At 43.5% G+C, this 19,076-nt stretch overlaps 1 protein-coding gene across 4 annotated transcripts; it reads left to right on the top strand.

Moving 5' to 3' along the window:
* The first annotated feature begins 29 nt into the window (after positions 1–29).
* Positions 30–18,304, top strand: sugt1 (SGT1 homolog, MIS12 kinetochore complex assembly cochaperone). Of its 4 annotated transcripts, none has more exons than XM_076745820.1 (13): positions 30–161; positions 259–304; positions 1,062–1,152; positions 1,465–1,534; positions 1,805–1,875; positions 4,625–4,678; positions 5,944–5,972; positions 6,200–6,222; positions 6,514–6,610; positions 7,959–8,066; positions 15,551–15,641; positions 16,647–16,819; positions 17,636–18,304. In XM_076745820.1, exons 1-13 carry the CDS (start codon positions 148–150, stop codon positions 17,735–17,737), a joined length of 969 nt encoding a protein of 322 aa, XP_076601935.1. In that variant the 5' UTR covers positions 30–147; the 3' UTR covers positions 17,738–18,304. The 4 variants fall into 4 exon arrangements, with proteins under 4 accessions (XP_076601935.1, XP_076601934.1, XP_076601933.1 ...); XM_076745819.1 differs by having other exon boundaries at positions 6,197–6,222; XM_076745818.1 differs by having other exon boundaries at positions 256–304.
* The last annotated feature ends 772 nt before the right edge of the window (positions 18,305–19,076 follow it).

Raw genomic sequence — 19,076 nt, 5'->3', positions numbered from 1 at the left:
GTGACCGCTGTGCAGTCGGATGTTGACAGGCCCGCTTCTAGTGCGCTCGAGCTGTGGCTGCTGCCGCTATCACGTTTCCTTTGGGCTCCATACCCTACTAGAACTTTCCTGCTGCTCCAGAAACACTGTACACATCCGCAGCAACCCATGGCAACCGAACGGCAAGTGAAATTTAACATGTGAATTAGCTTTTTTGTATTTTCATTCAGTGTTTCTACGCGTTTGATTAACGGTTGGTCTCTCCTTTCGCTTTAGCAGTTTCCCCGATAGCTTCATTGACGAAGATCCACAGAAAGCTCTGGAGGTAAACATTAGCGTGAGCTAGTCAAAAAAGATAACTATCAATTCTGCCAAATAGCCGGTGGCTCTCTGGGATTATCATATTAACTGTCAGTTCTTCTGATCCACTGTCGTATAAAGGGAGTGATGTTCGTGGTGTTTCTGGTGTTTGTACTAAATCTGACTCTGTAACTGGCTAGCCAAGTTAGCTAACGTTTACCGTTAGTATCACTTTGAGTGAAGAGCAGGGCGTCACTTTTAGTAACCATTTCCGAGCGAGCAGGACGTTAATGTTATTGAACTTCACCACCATTAATAATGCAGCATTTCTCAGTGAGAAGAAGTTGTTAACTTACTGGGTGACATCAGTGATAAACAACCGTTTTAAAAGATGTCAGGCTGTCAGCATGACAAGTACACAGTGTCATCTTTTAGTAGTTTCAAGTAGAAGTTAGCAACGAATGCTGTTTCTTAGTTTTATTGACTTGTCAGAAATGTTTGAACACACTGTTCCATGAAATCTGTAACAGCTGCCATTGCAGTTCAGGCCAAACATGCAAAACTCATTAATGCTGCTCAGAACCAATCAGCACTGCCACTGTTTCATTTGTCAAATAAATCCCAGAAAAGTAAGTTGCCTTCAAAAAATGGATGGTGGTGACAATGTGAGTCAGCCAGAGTCAGCTTTTGTTTAGAGTTACTTTTCCATCATGAGCACAGCTCTTTCTGAATTAACAGTGTACTGTAAGCTGTCCACTTTAATGCCACCTCTTTCCTTGTAGGCACTAACTGAAGCCTTGGAAGCAGACTCTGATAACGCTGAGTGGTTGTGCCAGCGTGCCTATGCTCACACACTTCTCAAAAACTACAGCTGTAAGTCTACGTACTTGTTGGTTGTAATGGTTGTTTAGAAAAAGGCTTGCACAAAGTGGCTTCAAATCCTATTGAAGTCTGTGTGTTTTTGGTCACCACCTTAAGTATATGAGTAGAATTTAGTATGGTGGGGTAGCTGTTGTGGTCCAGACTACAGCAAAGAACATTTCCAATGTGATGTTTGAATTGATAATCTGGCACCAGTCAGCAATCACTGGTGGAAATTTAGGTTGCATGAATATTAATTTTCTAAGTGATGCAGCCTGGATGAATGTATACATATGATAAAAAAGTGATGTCATCTCTCCACAGGTGCTGTTGATGATGCCAAAAAAGCACAGCAGCTACAACCCAGCCTTCCCCTTGCTTTCATGCGAACAGGGTGCGTACTATAATATGAAGGAATGAGGGGAAATCACACACATATAGGTGTTTAATGTTGATGCACCCAGTGATTCTGTGTTGTTTTGCAAAAGCTCTAACACACTGTCCAGCCAGGCGTACAGTTTATGCACAAGAATTGCTTTGCTGATTTAACTTCTTTAATGAGGTGTATGATCCAAATTGTGTGTGTGAGTGGATGCCATTTTTCAGTATGTCAAGATAATCTGATCTAAGTGTATGTGGCATGTTTTTTCTCTCTCCACTGCAGAATAGCAGAATACCATCTAAACCACTATGAGTCAGCACATGCAGCTTTCACTCAGGGACACCAACTGGATGGTGAGTGCAGCCTATTTTGGCCTCCAGTACAAACTTTCCATCATCCCACTTTCTACCAACCACTGTTAGCAGCAGCACCCTGTCTGTTTCTCTCTCCTCACTGGATACAAAGTGCTAAACCTGCGTCCCTCAGCTAGGGATGAAATAGGCAAGGCCGCTCTATTTATATAGCACATTTCATACACAGAAGCAATTAAGGGTGTGTCACATAATGAAGATTAAAAAGGCAGAGATGAGAGGAATGAAAGAGCACGAAAAAAAAGTTTGGAAAAGAGATAAAGGTTAAAAAGTGGTATTTTTTGACATAAGTGTAATTCTAGCAGAGTGCTATTTGAATTAAAGGCAGTGATGAACATAAAAGTCTTTAGCCTGTTTTTATAGTAGTTACAGTGGGTGCAAATCTGAAATATAATGCAGTATGAGTTCTGAAGAAACAATTGTGATTTATTGTATACACCATGGCTTCATGTATTACAGTAGTTCTGGTCCACAGTGGTTATATTACTGCAGTTTTTAAATTAGCCATGACAAAATTGACAAACATCAAGCTACAGTTGGTCTTTTTTACTGTATCAAGGCTGCAGCTAACAGTTATTTTCATTATCGATTAATCTGCCCACTATTTTCTTAAGTGACTGATTAACCACCTGAGATGTCAGAAACTGTGAAAAATGCAGCCCCTCTAAAAAGCCCAGGGACATCTTCAAGTACCTTGTTTTGTCCGACCAGCAGTCCAAAACCCAGAGATGTTCTGCTCATTATCACATATGACAAAGAGCAAGTCCTCACATTTGAAAGGCCTCGAATTAAAGAAAGTTTGCATTTTTGATTGAATCATTACTTGTATTCAGTTTCAGTTCAGTTCAGTTTAACTCTATACTGTACAACCTAAATTTTAACCTAATGGTGATTTAACCTGGCATGGTGTTGGTAAGAAATCTGGTGTTTTGGTGTTTCATTATTTTCCAAATGTGTTTTCACTGTCTATTCTGCATTAACATACTCATAAACAAAGAAGGCATTCTTTGACTTGCTCTAAACGTCGTAAAAAATGGTAACATGTCATAAATTTGCTGACCTAAATTCCACAACCCTGATTCCAAAAAAGATGGCACGCTGGGTAAAACATAAAGCAGTATGTGATGACTTGCTAATCCTTCGTCACATATACTCATTTCAAAATGGTACAAATACAATATATTGACTGTTTCACCTCATCAACTTCATTGATTTTTATAAATATAAGCTTATTCTAAATTTTATGCAGCAACATGTTTCAAAGAAGTTTGGACAGGAGCAACAAAGACTGGTACACAGGTTAATATGTAACAGGTGATAGTATCATGATTGGGTATGAAAGGGGCATCCTCGAAAGGCTCAGTCATTCACAAGCGAGGATGGAGCAGGGTTCACCACTTTGTGAACACATGATTGTACAAAGGATATTAATACATGAGCTCAGGAACACTTTATGAAACTATTGTCAGTAAACACAGTTTGATTGCAAATGATAGCATTCTGTTTTTATTTATCACGTTTTAAACAGCATCCCAACTTTTTTGGAATCAAAGTTGAACACTTTCTAAATCCTTAACAACAAACGGGTAAGCAAGACTACAAGAGGAGAAGTCAAGAGCGGTTCAGATTACAGACATTTTCCAGGATGTGTTCTTATTAAAATAATTATAAAAGGTTACTTTTTTCCGTTGTGTGACATCCTTCAGCAGTGGTGAATACGTTAATGGGCTTGTTTGTTTGCTGTTAAGTAATATTGGTCACATGCTGATGATGTTACAAAAGAACAGTTGTGCATTTTGGCCAGGGATGGGTTTGACACAAGGGATCCGTCCAAGATGTTGGATCAGGATTAAAAGATTTTAAACCAGAAACTGCAAGTATTAATTATGAGTCCAGATCACGCAAACTAGTGAAGCCATTGTCTGTCCACGTTTGTCACAACTGTAGCCATCGTCAAGCAAGACACTATTATCACCATTTTCAGTCTACAGTGTGGCCAAATTCTTATTAGTTTTTCTACTACAGCTACAGTGTCTCAAACTCAGTTTGTCAAGCTGAAGTCACCCAAAACATTACATTTGTACATTCTTGTTTTTGTATTTGTCAGTGACCTAGAATCTTGCACTATTTTTGTGATGATTAAAGCAGCTTTGCTATTGACAAGACAGCTGGAGCTGGCCAGCAGAAGGTGAACAAGGAAATGTTAAAGTGATGGCTATAACAGCATCGCTGTCATCAAGGCATGAATCCATTTGAATAGATGTGGTATTTTTATAGACGCATGTCATTACAGAACAAGCTGTTATGTCAAAAAAAGAGTGGCGACCCCACCAGGCAAGGCTCTGTTCGCAGCTGAATAAGTGCCCCAAGGGGTCGCAGTTCAATCAGTGGGAAAAGATTAAAAAATGGGCTCAGGGTCCAAAATTCATCAGCGCTGTTTGTCAAAAGAGCAGTGAATCTATTTTTAGAGTTTAACAAATGTTGCTGGTAAAACGTGTCTCTCCTCTGACCTGCTGATATAACACACAATGTACGGCCATAGTAACTAAATGAATCTTTTAAATGAATGCTTTAAGCCCTGTCCAGCACTTAGTCAAACCACTTTCCACTTTATTAACACCTCACTGATGCCCTCAAATATTAAATTCTCTAATTGAGCTTTTTATCAGCATATATTACTTTGTAACAAATGAAGACAGTACATTTCTGTTCTTTTTGATGATTTCAACAGTTTCTGACAAGTCATTTGAGGTCTGGATAAAGCGGTGTGAGGAGCTGATGGGAAGTGAGTATGTCACTGAACTGAGACTTCTGTCTTGTCTGTGCTTCTGTATGGGTTAGACCAGTGTTTAGAGCTGATATTGGTCTTTTATTTTAGGTTCATTCGCATATGAAACAGTCTTTTTTATTTCATTGCTAATTGTTTAATTGAGCTAATTTATTAAATCTTCTAAGATAACGTGTTAGTACACAGTATTGCCTATGGCAGTGTTTAGTTTATAGACTCCACAGCCCATTACTCAAACCTCTATGTATGATGTGCTCCCTGCTATCCAACACTAAGCTAAATGGCACCGTCAGGGAGCTGATCAGCCCATCTGATCACCAAATGAGCTTGTGCACACCCATAAAGCTACAGTCTGTGTTGGCAGCGGAGGAGTGTGCAGGCAGAGCTGCTTAGTCCAATAAAAGATGCATGCCATGTCTGGGCGGTGTGTTTTCTGGTGATGCCTGGGCCCTCTGGATCATCGCAAGTAAACAAGAGCATGAGTTTTGACAAACACGCTTCACACCCACATGCACACGTACTCCCAGGAGCAGTATGATTCATCAGAGTTAACGCTACTGATGTTTGAAAGCCCCCGATGAGACCCAGCCCCTTCCTAGGCCTGCTTGCAGACAGCATTCGCACACACAAACAAATGCACACCAGGGTGTTTTTGAAACTTGAAAGTACCCTACTTGCACTTGCTGACGCTCACACCAGGAGCAGTCGTCGCATCTGCTGGTGACAGTGTGTTTACCACCAACCAACACACGCACAGCACATGGTTATTCCAACACATGTGGCACCCTACTTGTTTAAAGAAACAAAGACACACACACACACGCACACACACACACACAGAGAGTCTTTTTCCCCAAACAGCCCCCCTCGTCACCATTTCAAACGTGACCTCATTAAGACAACATTAACACGCCTCCTATCATCTCATCTCTCTTCTCTCTCTGTGCTCTCTCTCTCTCTCTGTAATGAAGTCAGTGAATAATGTATGATAGCTTGCTGGTAAACGGTGATCAGGCCTGCTTGGGCTCACAGGGCTTTTAATGGGCGTGGATGGACCAGTAAACAAACTGGTGGCAAATGTGTCTGTGTGTGTGCGTGTGTGTGTATGTTGGGGCATATCTGTCTGCTATCTGTGGACAAGTGTGTTAGCTTAAAAGTTGTGGTCTTATAGCTTCATCCTCGTATTTTAGAGTTCGATTTAGCTGTGAGGGTGTCTTAAATGTTTGCTGCCACACACCCAAATTTTCCCTCTCCTTTTCCAGAGCAGACACAGATTGGCAGCAGCAACACGGTGAGTTTCTCTGCATGGCCACTTGGGGGCACTGTTGCTCTCAGCATCAGTGGAGAGCAACAACCCGCCTGTATGTTCCTGCTTCAAAGAAGGAAGCCTTACTAAGCTTCTTTTGTCATTGTTGTGTTTTTCCTCATTTTTGTCTCTTTTGTTTCGTCCCTCTGCCTCATCGCCACATCCTCCTCCTCTAATTGTCGTCCCATCTCGGGCCCTGAATGACCCAGCAGACAGCAGCAGCTCTGCCAGTGAAGTAAGTGCATGTAAATATGCCTTATTTAGGCATCTGTTGTTGTATGTTTTTAATGTTTATTTCGTTTATTATGCCATCCTAATGATAAACCAAGCCTCACAGTGTTAAAGCAGCCCTATTCTGTATAACTGGGTCAATACAATGCACAAAGAGATACATGTTAATGATGAGTTGCTTTTTAGTATTTGAAGTTCTTGGTTTCATTAAGTTTAGTTATTCATCATATTTGTGGTGAAAATAGAAAAAGTCGTCAGACTTTTTAAACCGCTTTCGCTTGTGTGTTTCTTGCAGACGTGACTGGTACCAAACAGAATCTCAAGTCATTGTCACAGTCATGGCAAAAAATGTACCCAAGGATGGTGTGTGTGCCAGCTTCATGGAAAAAGAGGTATAAACACACACTTAAACGCAGTGTTGAAGGGAAGAGAGTCTGTTTTCTCTGTGTTTGTGTCTGTGTGTGGAGCAGAGATGGGTTAGCTCTTGGGTGTTTCCTCAGGGGGGCCCATTAGATGGGTCTCACACTCACACACACACAGACTCACACACACTCTCCCCATGGACCCAACTATGCCTCCAGTGGTGCCTTGTTAACATTGCTCCCAAAGTACAGATCTAAGAACAATTTACCCTCCCCAGCTTCTCCAACCTCCTAATTGTCTGTAGATAGAAGGCATAACTGATCTAGGATCAGCTGCGGAGCCCTCAAGGGGCGATCCTCTTTCTTGCTCTTTTTCTCTTTTCCTTTGTCTCTTTCCACTTCTCTTTCCTTCTCTCAGAGGGGTAACTGCAGGGCACCCCAGGGAACAGCTTTGTCTTTCCTAATAGAATAACAAACTGAGTTTACCCCATTTCAAAAGAAATAGTTCACTCGCTCCGAATCATACAGTCACTTGTTAAGCTCCCTCTGTGGTGTGAAGTACAGATAAGTTCATATATTTTTTACTAGGTCAGTATATACAAAAGAAATTAAAGATGAAAGGCAGTGGTTCCAGTTATTTTCCCTGGTGACTGAGCATGCAGCCGCTGTATACCTACAGACAGAGCAGGAATTCAACTGGAAATGAATATTAAGGCTTTGATAGTTTTGTGGAATTGCCCAAAAGCTACTTTGGCTAACTTTCTAAGCTTTTATCCCCGATGAACTACTTCTAACATACATTTGGTCCCAAATCAGACAAGTCCACTTTTAGAGAAGTGGTAGGTGGTGAATTGCAAACTGTTACAAGTTGAAGTGATGTACTGTACAGGCGAATTATGCCTCAAGTGAACAGTTTTTAGTGCCTTTTCTATACGAGGGCAGCATTTGCCAAGTGACGAGTGTGTAAAGAGTGTGAGGATTTGGGCCACAGCCGAGGCCACGTCCCTCTAAACCAACAAGCTACCCACCCGGTGAGTGATGGGCTGTTACGAGCTGTCTGACCCCCCTCATCACTGGTCACTCGCTGGCTGAAGGGGACAGGGCGAGGATACTCCTGGCCGTCACACCAGCCACATCAGATGATTATTCTCACGGACAAGCTTGACACCTTCACCCCCCCCACTCCTTATCTATCTTTTTGTTTTGTGTCTTTCCTGCACATTGCGGTTAAGTGAAATAAAAATATTGAGGCCACAATTTCAACACAGGAATTTTTACTTTTTATACAATTTTTATGTTTTACTAGTTGGTTACTGCCACACTTAAAGGTAACCAATGAGGAGTAACACCTAATGTCTGCTGTCTGTGCCCCCTTCAGCTCTCTGCCACAATACAGCTGGCATCAGGAGACAACTTCAACTTCCACCTCCAACTCCTGCATCCTATCATCCCCCATCAGAGCAGCTTCAAGGTCCTCACCACCAAGGTATCAGTCACTTTCAGTTTAGCTAATGCTGTTATTGAAACGTCTAAATGGACAGGGAGTCCACTACCACTATGCAGATTTTACATTGTGACATACATTTAGGATGATTTTGACGGGTTTAAGAGACATTTCACTGTGACAGATGCTCATGACTTGCTTGTTTTCAACACCAGTTGTGTGAAATGGTCCATTGTGCACTAAAAGGCACATCAAAGCATTGTGCGTTCTCTTATATCGGACCACATGGGGCAAAAAAATGCTGGCTTTTGTCCTTTCCTGGGTTCACAGTGACCCGGACTGAGCAACACTCAATAATTTAAGGCAATAAAGTGGCTTCAAACTAAGCAGGTGACATAGCTGCCAGGATACAAATGGTCGTTGAGTTTTCAGAGGTGCTTTCAGGTCAACTGAAAGTCAGGAAAATGTCGTAAAAATAACAAGGAATAACAAGTGGGTTATTTTACAGATCATACTGTATAACCCGTTTCTCACATACAGTCGTGTTAGATAGTGGTTTTGAGATGTTTTTCCTCCACAGCAAGCCCAAATGTAGCAGAAAATAAAACTGTTTACCACTTTTCTCTTTTCTGAGCTGAAAAACATAAACAAACAAGGGAGAATTTTAGGTCAGGCAGAGTTTTTGAAAGTCAATGAAAAGTCATTGACTTTTACTCGGAATTAGCCGGAACACTGTACGTAGCCTTGACATCCTCGTACTTCCTCTCAACAATAAAGAAGCAGACTATTAAACATGTCGGGGAACATCTTTTATGTCGCCATAAAGAAAGTATGGTGTAGTAATGTCACACGCTGGAGAAATGCGGGCTCTCCTCTGACTATGCATCAAATCTCTGAACTGTAGTTTAGCCAGAGAGCATGAAATTACATGATATCCTCTCTGTGTTGGGGCATTTATTGTCTTAATAGCTAATCATTGATCATTGTTCTGCCTTCGTTGAAAACGTTAATGAATTCAGATAACAATAAAAAGGGAACGAAGACAACCACGCCAATGCGAGCTGAAGCGGCTCACTGAAATTGTGGCTGATCATTACTCGGGTTAGCACTCTGAGATTAACATCATAATCTCTTCAGTAATTTAAAGCAGTGTAAAGTATGCTGTCACTACCTATAATTCCTTAATGCTGGTAAAGCCCACTGTGGCTGGAGCAGAAATGAGAAAATCCACTCTGGCTGTGTACCGTGCGGCTCCTGTGGAGACTAACAGGAGATTCACGCATATGCACAAATCCTCACTCCTACACACACACAGTACACACATTTATTAGGACTTGCTGAGAGTTCCTCAGCACTGTTTAAGGTGATTATGGGCCTAATGAGTAGGAAGAGCACTTTTTACTATAGACTAATTAGTGTGTATTCTGGAGGATGTGTGCTAATGAGTGTGCTGGCTGAGCATGTGCTGATTCAGGCTTTAGACCACTGTCAGGTTTTAGCCTGAAGATCAAGAGGCAGGTTTTGGAGTTGTTTTGATTGTTTTTTTTCTTTGTTTGTTTGGGATTTTATCTGTAAGGAGGAGGAATTTGTTTTTTAGGGCATTGATCAATCCGGTCTTGTCAATACAACATAACGCTCTGCTTTCTTGTGTATTCCCTAAAAATGTTTTTCTCGTGATGTTGGCTGGTCTTTACTCAGTGTTTGGACACAGAATCTTCCAAAGCATCTCTAATTGTCTCATAAGTAAACACAAAGTCAATAGATGATCATATATAGTTACCACAGAAAAGGGATCATTGTGACATTATGTATTTACTGTCACTGAACATAGGCGGTCCACACATAACTAATACTTACATATACAGTATTAATGGCTGCATATTAAACCTCAGCACTTCTGATACCAACCAAGTACAACTGAATGGATTTGTAATCTGGTTTACTCATTTTTGATTAGATTCTTTCTGATTTAAATCTGATATTTTGACAATATTAAGTTGGATTTTCTCAGCAAATACAAATGTTAGCCGCAGCCGTCACTGAATTTGTTGCTTCATCTGCATATGTTTAACTCCCTGTTTACTGAGGCCGCAGCTCATGGTGCGTTCAGGACCCGGGCTGATTCTAGGACTGCCCTCTAGATGCAGTTCTGCCACAGGATTTGTATGAGTACACCACGTCTAGAAAATAAATCAAAATGCAGTCGTCTCGACTCCACAACGCTAACTTCCACCAAAGTTAAACTCCACACGAGGAAAGAAAAGTTTATTACTCATAAAATTATATTATAGCAATAATCTTGTCTCCTCATAATCCAATAGGAGACAGACGACCTTTATGGGAAATGAAAAAGAGATGCAATAAGATGCGCAAAATATACATACACTACCTACGCAAGTAGAGTGGAGGGAAGATGACATTAATACAGCAGATTTTTCACTACAATACTGAGGTAAATGCTGTCAAATGCATGATATAAAGACCTCACGCGTGATATAAATGTCTTGTCAAAAGGCAGAACAGTGCAGCCTGTAGTGATTTTAAAAAGAGTTGTAAACGTGTTGATATGGGGAACAAGCAGTTGCGAGTTATCGATAATTGGGTGTCATTCGTCGTTCCAGCTGATGAATAAAGGTCCAAAAGTGACTTTCTTTTCGTTCTGTTTTGGTCTCCACCGCAACACCAAGAGAAATATCAGCCTTTTAACCTGCTCAGTTCTCCACTAAGTTCACCAGCTGCTGTTTGGTGATGAGCAGGCACACATTGGGTATCTGCAGTGTTTTTGCTGAAAACATGAGTTTAAAGGTTAAACTTTGGTACATTCTTGTCACAAGAATATTGATAATAGCTGCTTTAAGAAGTTTGGCTTCTTTTGTGAAATGAAAGAAAGGTTTTATTAAAAATCATCTTTGTATTTCTAAGTAATGTTAAAAAGAAATCATTTTAGTTTGGGTACCGAAACTTGTGAATTGCATTAGCACTAATATCAAAACATTTCAAACAACGCCCGGCCTTATGTGCTTCTACTGGATCTATATCTGTTTAGCATCAACGAGCAAGCATAAACAAAAACCAAGGGCTTACACCAAGAGCCTAAATAGATATGCGGTGGTACTAACATTGAAAATCCCCAAAGAAGCCAAGCCACAGCGCTTCTGAAAGCAATGATGATATTTATTTTAGTTTATTTTGCAGCAAGGCGTCAGGGGGAATGAAAGGGTAGTGCATGATCACGAGTGCCACAGTCGCATAACGTTGTTGGGAAATTTGATTAGCGGCGTTATATAACCTGACATCTATATTGTGTGCTGTATATCCAGTGGCTGCACGGTGCCGAGCAGAGGCTGACCTGCACAGAAACTGCCCCCTCTCAAAAAAGCACTCGCTCTCACTCACTGTCTCACTTTTCCATGGCAACAGCAGACACTGCATACCAGAGGTGCACGTGGGTTGCAGCTTAAACAAGGGCTCAGTCTTCCAGAGACCACAGCTGAATATGGTCTTCAACTCTCCCTCCTCTCTAAAGTCTATCTCTCTGTCTTTTTTTTTCCTCTTTCTCGCTCGTTTACCGTCATTGTCTTTGTCAATCTTGCCATGGCCGCTCCCACACACACACACACACACACATACATTCTGTCTTTTTTTCTGTCTTGTGTTCATACAAACACACACACACACACACACACACACACACACACACACACACACACCTACCTCTAGGATAACGAGAGAGAGTGTACAAGCCCTCCTCCTCTCCCACAAAGCCCTGACTGTTCCCTGGTCCACCGGGCTCCTCTGGTACACATGGCCCCTACACACACACACACACACACACACACACACACACACACACACACACACACATATCTGACCGAGCCCATAATCCTCATTGGTAACTACTGGTCAAGACTGCACAGAAGCACCTAACTCTTCTAAAAGTCCTCAGGTGTGTGTGCACACATGCACGACAGTGTGAGACGCCCCAGCAAACTGAGCAGCTTTCTCAATGCGTATCTCATTTTAATATTTTGGAGCCATTTCATTTTTCTGAAGCCAAGGAGCCACTGGGGGAAAAAACATTCAAATGAACAACGGCATCAGCAAATCAAGTTTCTCCAGATTGGCATGCATCCCTAATGAGTGTTTAAAAAAAAAAAAAAAAATGCATTGCCCTCGGAGCTGTTGATTCCCAACCAATGTCAGTCTGTCTGTCTCAGTAATAGGCTGCCCTGCACTCTTCGCTCCACAATGTTTACGCTTCATCTCCTCGCTGTCTTTAAAGACAACTTAGCAGGGGGAGGCTAAGCCGGGTGTGAGTGTGCGCACGCACACACATACAAATACGGAGGCTGAACAGTAATCTTTCAACACACTTGTGCCATTTACACAAAGTATTTGCAGTGTGTGTGCGTGTGCGCATCTTGTCTGTAGCACATTATCGTCAATGCGACCTCCTCCTGTCCTCCACCACGACAGACATTCCAACCGCAGGGGTCACCGCAACAACGGGGAGCCAATTACACACCAGTGTGTTTGATCAGAACAGACGGCTGACGCACACACACTCAGACGCGTGCGCGCCAACACACTCGCCGCAATTTCAGATCCGCGCTCGCTCGTTCATTCACTTCCAAACTCATCTCTTTGGAAAATAGCTAAAGTGGCGTCTCCGCTCTTTAATTTGCATGCCTGTCAACGTCTAAGAATGTTTATATTTATTTCATTTATGCGTCTTTCTAGCCGAGTTTGTTTTGAAATCCGCTGGGATCTGGAGAAAGAGGGAGAAGACGCTGGGTGAAGAGTTGTGGCGGAGAGAAGGAGGGGTGCGATGGCTACAAACACATGTGACAAGCGACACGGGACCCCAGTGCCCCTCTGTAAATAGCATGTGTGTATGTGTGTGTGTGTGTGTGTGTGTGTGTGTGTGTGTGTGTAGTGCAGTATTGTATAGTCCAGCCCCTGGGGTCCTGTGGGTGGCGGCCCCTGTATGTGGCTCTGCTGTCACTTCCCTTTACGAGCTATTGCTTTGCCTGTCACACACAGAGAGACACACACAGAGAGACACACACACGGCGCCTGGCCTGCCATATCCCTTAAAAGCCAGGAAACACAGATGTGGCAGCAGATTAATGTTGTATGGCCCAGGAGCACGCAGAGAAGCACACACGCTCTGACACACACGGAGCCGCGGCTTGAACTCTGCCGCTCTTCACACACAGAAACATTAAAGACAATTATGGCACCTGCAAACTCCGGCTGGTAGTTTTAAGATGATAACATTTAATTTGCTTGGCGTGCAGTCTCTGCTCCTCTTCTGTTGGTAGACTGGCCGTAGAGTTTGGATGATCATTAGCAAATGAATTTAAAACAGAGCAGTCAGACAGGCTGTTGAGTTTGTGCCTTGTTAAAGCTGAAAAGTCAAACTCTACAGGCTAGATAGCTGAACTTAGATTTATTTTTGTGTTAATTTCAGTGCATGCAACTGTTTACCCACGGGGGTAAACAAAAAATCTAAACGCATAATAAAAAAAGACACAAGATCTGAAGAAATCTAACATAACTTATCAGAATTACAAGCACTGCTACAAAGGCCATATTAGTTTGAACGCCAATTAGCAGCATTTGGCAGCCATTAGAGCAGGTCTGGGAAATCAGCATTTTGATACCTACTCAAGTCTTCAAAGCAACAAGAGACCCCTGATTGTGCTCAAAGCCCAGATCGCAGGTGCATCTGTCAACAAAGCAAAAAATTATTTAATATGCCAAGAGGAGCTGTCTCAAAAATCGATTGAAATCAGTTCATCAAACACAAAGTGACGAACGGGGTTGAATAAATCTGCATAGAAACACTGATGGATCCAGGATCGTTCAACAGCACTCTACGTTTTCATGGCTGTTAGTTTTTATTGTTTCTGCTTTATTTCTGAGGAAACATCCGTCTGCCATGGCTGGTGATCTGAATGCTACATTACCCATGAGCCTCAGATACTGTCGCCACAGAGAAGTAACCAATTGGATGCTTGAATCAGAGCCATTGCACATTTAAAGTCGTTAAAGAGTAAAAACAGCTGCACGGGCGTTCATGGTTTGAAAAGTCTCTGACAACCCTCAGCATCAGAGCTGGACATGGTCAGGTGACATCTGTCATACTTGCTGCACTGAGGCTAACGCTAACAGTTATTTCATTATCGATGAATCTACCCATTCTTTTTTCGCGGAACGGTTTTCCGTCAGAAAACAGGACGTTGTCTGACCTCAGCACATGGTTCCTGTTGTTGAACTCTTTCTCAGCTTGTCACACCAGGCTAATCACGGTGTTAAGTGGGTGTGAATTGTTGCTCCTGAACGTTACAGAAATAGTCAGACACGGACCCCGACTCTGATGCGGGAAACCTGTGGGGGAGTCTGAATTCAAACTCACACAATCGAGTTTTAGGTGGGAACTTGCAGAAAGTTCGGTGACATATTCTTTTGAAGAGTGGATGTGAATTATTTGGCCAGTAACCTGTATTCTCAGCAGACGTCTTTTTTTAGTTTCTCAGCCCTGCGCAGGTGAGCCGAAAAGTTAATTTCGGACACTGCACAGATGCCTCGCTGTGCACGAAGCCCTCTGTGGGGCCGAAAGCGCTGACACATACCAAAGTGATCTATCAGTGTGCCACTACTCGCACGAGCTCATCACCTCGGCGGAGAAGGTAGCAGCAATCATGCTGTCTTATTTCCTTCAATCTGCTCCTCTCACTCACGCTTCACTCAGTGCAAGTCAGCCGCTCTGCCTCCTCATCTCTAACCTTGTCTACCTCTCGGTTCCCTCCTCCTCTGGCCCCCCTCATAAATGAATCATCACATCGCCCAGCAGAGCAGAAATGTTCCTTAATTGCACCGACATAGCCGGCGCTGTCTTTCACGTGCACACATATCAAACACATGCACCGTTAATGGTTGGTAGGGGGTGTGTGCAGAGGAGGGGGTGAGCGCTGCAGCTCGCGTGTTCCGCTGGTATGTGCCCTGTCAATGCGGCTCAGTGTTAAAAGCGTGTGTCCATGTCCTCTCTCCCCTCATTGTTTTCCTCCTCTCCCATGTTCTCCTGGTGTAATGATTTGGATCAGATGCTGCTGTGTGGAATTAGGATCCCCCCCCCTTCTCCTCCTCCTCCCCGCTCCCTCTGTCTCTCACACTGGCCCTCTGGCTGACAGGCATCTCGTTAGTGCAGTATGTCTGTCAGTGAGGTTCGAGATTGAGCTGTGCCCCCGCATATCCCTGATGTCTCTCTCTCTCTCTCTCACTCTCTCGCACACACACACACACACAAACACACACTCGCAGGCTGAGTTGACGACGGCTCAGAACAGACAGTCTCTCTGGCCTCAATAATGATCTGATGTCCTGTACTTTTAAGATGTCACTCTAATGGAAGCGTTATTTTTGTCCCGAGCACCAAAGAAAGACCATTTTGCTAAACATTGTTATCTCCCTTGTTCCCTCTTCTTCTCCTCCCCCTCCTCATCGCCCTTCTCTTCTGTCAGGTGGAGTTCAAGATGAAGAAGACAGATGCCATCAGATGGGAGAAGCTGGAGGGAGAGGGACAGGAGTCCAACATCAAACACTTCAATCCTAGTCAGTCCACAGCTTCTGCATTTACACTCTTTACCCCCCAACCATCGTCCTGTCTCTGCTCTCATCTCTCTGTCTCTCCCTCACCCTCGTCTTAGTCCTCTCTCTCTCTCTCTCTCTCTCTCTCTCTCTCTCTCTCTCTCTCTCTCTCTCTCTCTCTGCAAAGATCAATATAAGCTCCTGTGTTTGTCTGTACTGCACTAAAATGAGAGTGGGCAGTCAAGCCCAGCTAGAGTCTTTCATTAGTCTGACGGTGAAAGCAGGCAGGGAGAGGGAAAGGTATGACAGCAAAATATGACTCAGTATTTTAGCCCACACATTCCTATTACTGACAGGATTAATTACTTATGTAAGTGTGTGTGTGTGTGTGTGTGTGTGTGTGTGTGTGTGTGTATAAGGGGGAGTAAAAGTTAAGTGGGCAGCCAAACCATCCTCTCCATGCACCCAGCTCAGCCTCCAGGACGCGCTGTTTAAATAGTGCCTGCTTTTAATAACTTGGGCTACTGTTCCATTCAAACATGATATTTGACATCTGATTTTATGGGATCACATTGCTGTATGTCCACACTTGGCCTGAATATGTCTACTGCGCGCCTGGTGCTGTATTTATGTAAATCTGCGTCTGGATTACATTTCCTGCTCTCCCTCTCCATCTCTTGTTGGGATTATTGTGGGCGTATTTCATCAAGGAAATATAGAAATCAAATCACCATTTGATCCGTCGGCGTCTCAGTTGTATGATTCGGTTGCAAAGTGAGCAAAATGAATTCAGTTAATGCATCTTGGCGTGATGAGATGGTAGAAGTCAGGGTGTTGAACTGCATTCGGTTAAATTCTCAATTAAAAACATCTATGAACTGTTTCACAAAAGCAATAAGCTGTTTGTTATCTCCGCAGCGCTCTGCTCGCCGTCTCGCCAAGTGCCTCACAGCTACCTCAGATTCTCTCTGACTCGGTCTTTAACTGAAACCGTGTGAGCCTTTTTAACATGTTTCCCTTCTCCATCAGATCAGTACCCGTCATCGTCCCACTACGCCCACAAATGGGACAAGATGGTGGTGGACCTCAACGAGGAGGAAAAAGACGAGAAGCTGGAGGGAGACGCAGCGCTCAACAAGCTCTTCCAGCAGATCTACTCTGATGGCTCAGATGAGGTCAAGCGAGCCATGAACAAGTCCTTCGTAAGTATTAAGTGTTCAGTTTAATAACTAGGGCTGTGAAAGAGGTCAGCAAAATATAACTATACTCAATATAACTTAATTAAGGGTGTGGCCGTTTTGAATGACAGCTAGCCGCTATTACCATATTGGCCAACAGGTGCTTCTTCCGTCAATTCACAAGTGAAATGAATTCTTAAAGAGAATTCATGCTTTATTGTACACAAGCCTGTAGACCAGCATTCATGTGGGACTTTGAAAAAACAGTAAAACATAATTTTTTTTATTTTACATGCACGTAATTGTCAGTGAAAGGCGCACAGCACCAGCAGTGTGGACTGATGCGGCAGTAACAGATTGCGTAGTTGAAGGGAGGGATGTGTGTGTGTATGAGTGTATGGTTGCTCATTGTTGATTGTTGATTGGGTTGAACCAACATTCTGTGTTATTACTGCTCTGCTCTCACGACGGCACACTTGAGAGAGTATTTGCTGTCATTTGCACAGTGACGCAGTCACACAGCCTAAAGCCGATGTTTTAACATTCATGTCGACACTTCTGCGTTTGGAGCAGAAGACCTTTAGGAGAGAAAAGGTCAGCTTATATGGAAATCAGCATTCTGAATTCTTTGACTTTTTAGCCTATTATGAATCCTGAAAAAAATTAAAATCAGAAGTGAGTTACGAGTAAAAACCTGCCTCATCAATACTCATGGACTCACTAGATGCTGCAGTGGACTTATCTAAGCCCGGAGCGGAGAGAAGGTGTTGCGTAACCACAGCATTAATGAAACGAGGGCTCATTCCACTGAAGTGATTTCCCCCTCTCCTCCCTGTGCAGATGGAGTCAGGCGGTACGGTCCTGAGCACCAACTGGAAAGATGTGGGCAAGAGAAAAGTGGATATGAGCCCACCGGCCGACGTGGAGTTCAAGAAGTACTGAGCACCTCCCTCTCCCCGTTCCCCCTCTCCCCTCTGACGCCATCTTTCTCCACATTTGTCCATCTGAACTCCAGCGGGAGTCCTCGCCGCTCTGCAGTCTCCGTGGCCGTCCACTTCCTCCTCTGCCCGGCCCCTCAGTTGTGCTGTCGCTCTGGTGTTCTCACTAAGTGCAGGGAGCCACGGTGTTCCCACATTCACTCCACCAAACCACTCATGGCCTACTCTCTGCAGTACCTTACCACCAGATGGGCTCAGTTCATTTGAATAATCTGTTGAACGGATTGAGTTACGTTATCTGATTTTTAAAGGCCCACGGACTCAAAAGGGATTAAAATGTGACTGACAGACCTGAAATGCTTCATTTTAACGTGCACATCTGGTTTTAAGAACGTCATTCTTCTCTCCTCGGCCTCTCCTGGTTTTCTCAAAACGCCCACAGCCTTTCAATTTGGGAGCCTTTCACGACGTGTTATCTATCAGCACTGTATAAAAATGTAAAGTTCTTCAAAATAACCAGTTTAGATGTTTGAATAACAACCACGATTGCATTTCTTTATTTTTTTTCTGTCCACTCAGTAAAAAATCAACAGCAATACTCTGCAGACTTGACTTGTCTGGAATCCGTGTGACATGTCAGCCGGTGGCTTAGCACCGCTCGCACCCTCCGTGTGATTCAAGCTTCAGTGTAAATAAAAGATTTGTTGTTTGGCTCACAAACTTTGTCTCGTGTTTTATGGCTTGTTGTCCCTGGAAACTGTTTTGGACAGGTTTGAACGTCTCAGAAGGGATTCATCAGATGCAAAAACAGCAATATATTATGACAGGGAGCCATGCTCTGTGATTATGTGCTGGGAGGAATGAAATGTGGCATCACTGATAGGAGCGCAGGCAGTTCAGATACGGTTGACGGCTCGAGGATGTGGTTTGTGTGTCGTGGTTCGATTGGTATCGAGACGGAGAGCCCGCAGTCGTTTGGCCAGCAGGCGAGGACGCAGCCCTGAGGTGAAGTGGTGATTTACAGTCGCGGATGTGGGAGAGCGGGCACCTCCCCTGTTCTCCAGCTACATATATGCGGCAGCTGTAACTGTGAGGAGGCGTCCTGCCGCGGCAAGAGAGCATTAATATGGATCAGCCTCCTAACCGCATCATCAAGCCTCTCACACTGAGTTAAGTGTTAAATTCATCACACATCGTTTCATCTCTCGTGACGATCAAACGCCCGTTTGTGGCTCTGGATGGAACTCTTAGCTTCATAACACTCACACACACAAGCACACACTCCTACACTATCCCTGACACACACAAACACACCGCCCCCATCCTTACCCCCTACCCCTGCC

This window comes from Chaetodon auriga, chromosome 12 (assembly GCF_051107435.1).
Source record: "Chaetodon auriga isolate fChaAug3 chromosome 12, fChaAug3.hap1, whole genome shotgun sequence".
In the NCBI taxonomy this organism is placed as follows: domain Eukaryota; kingdom Metazoa; phylum Chordata; class Actinopteri; order Chaetodontiformes; family Chaetodontidae; genus Chaetodon; species Chaetodon auriga.
Note: the sequence above shows the minus strand (reverse complement) of the source record. Positions and strands in the feature narration are given on the sequence as shown.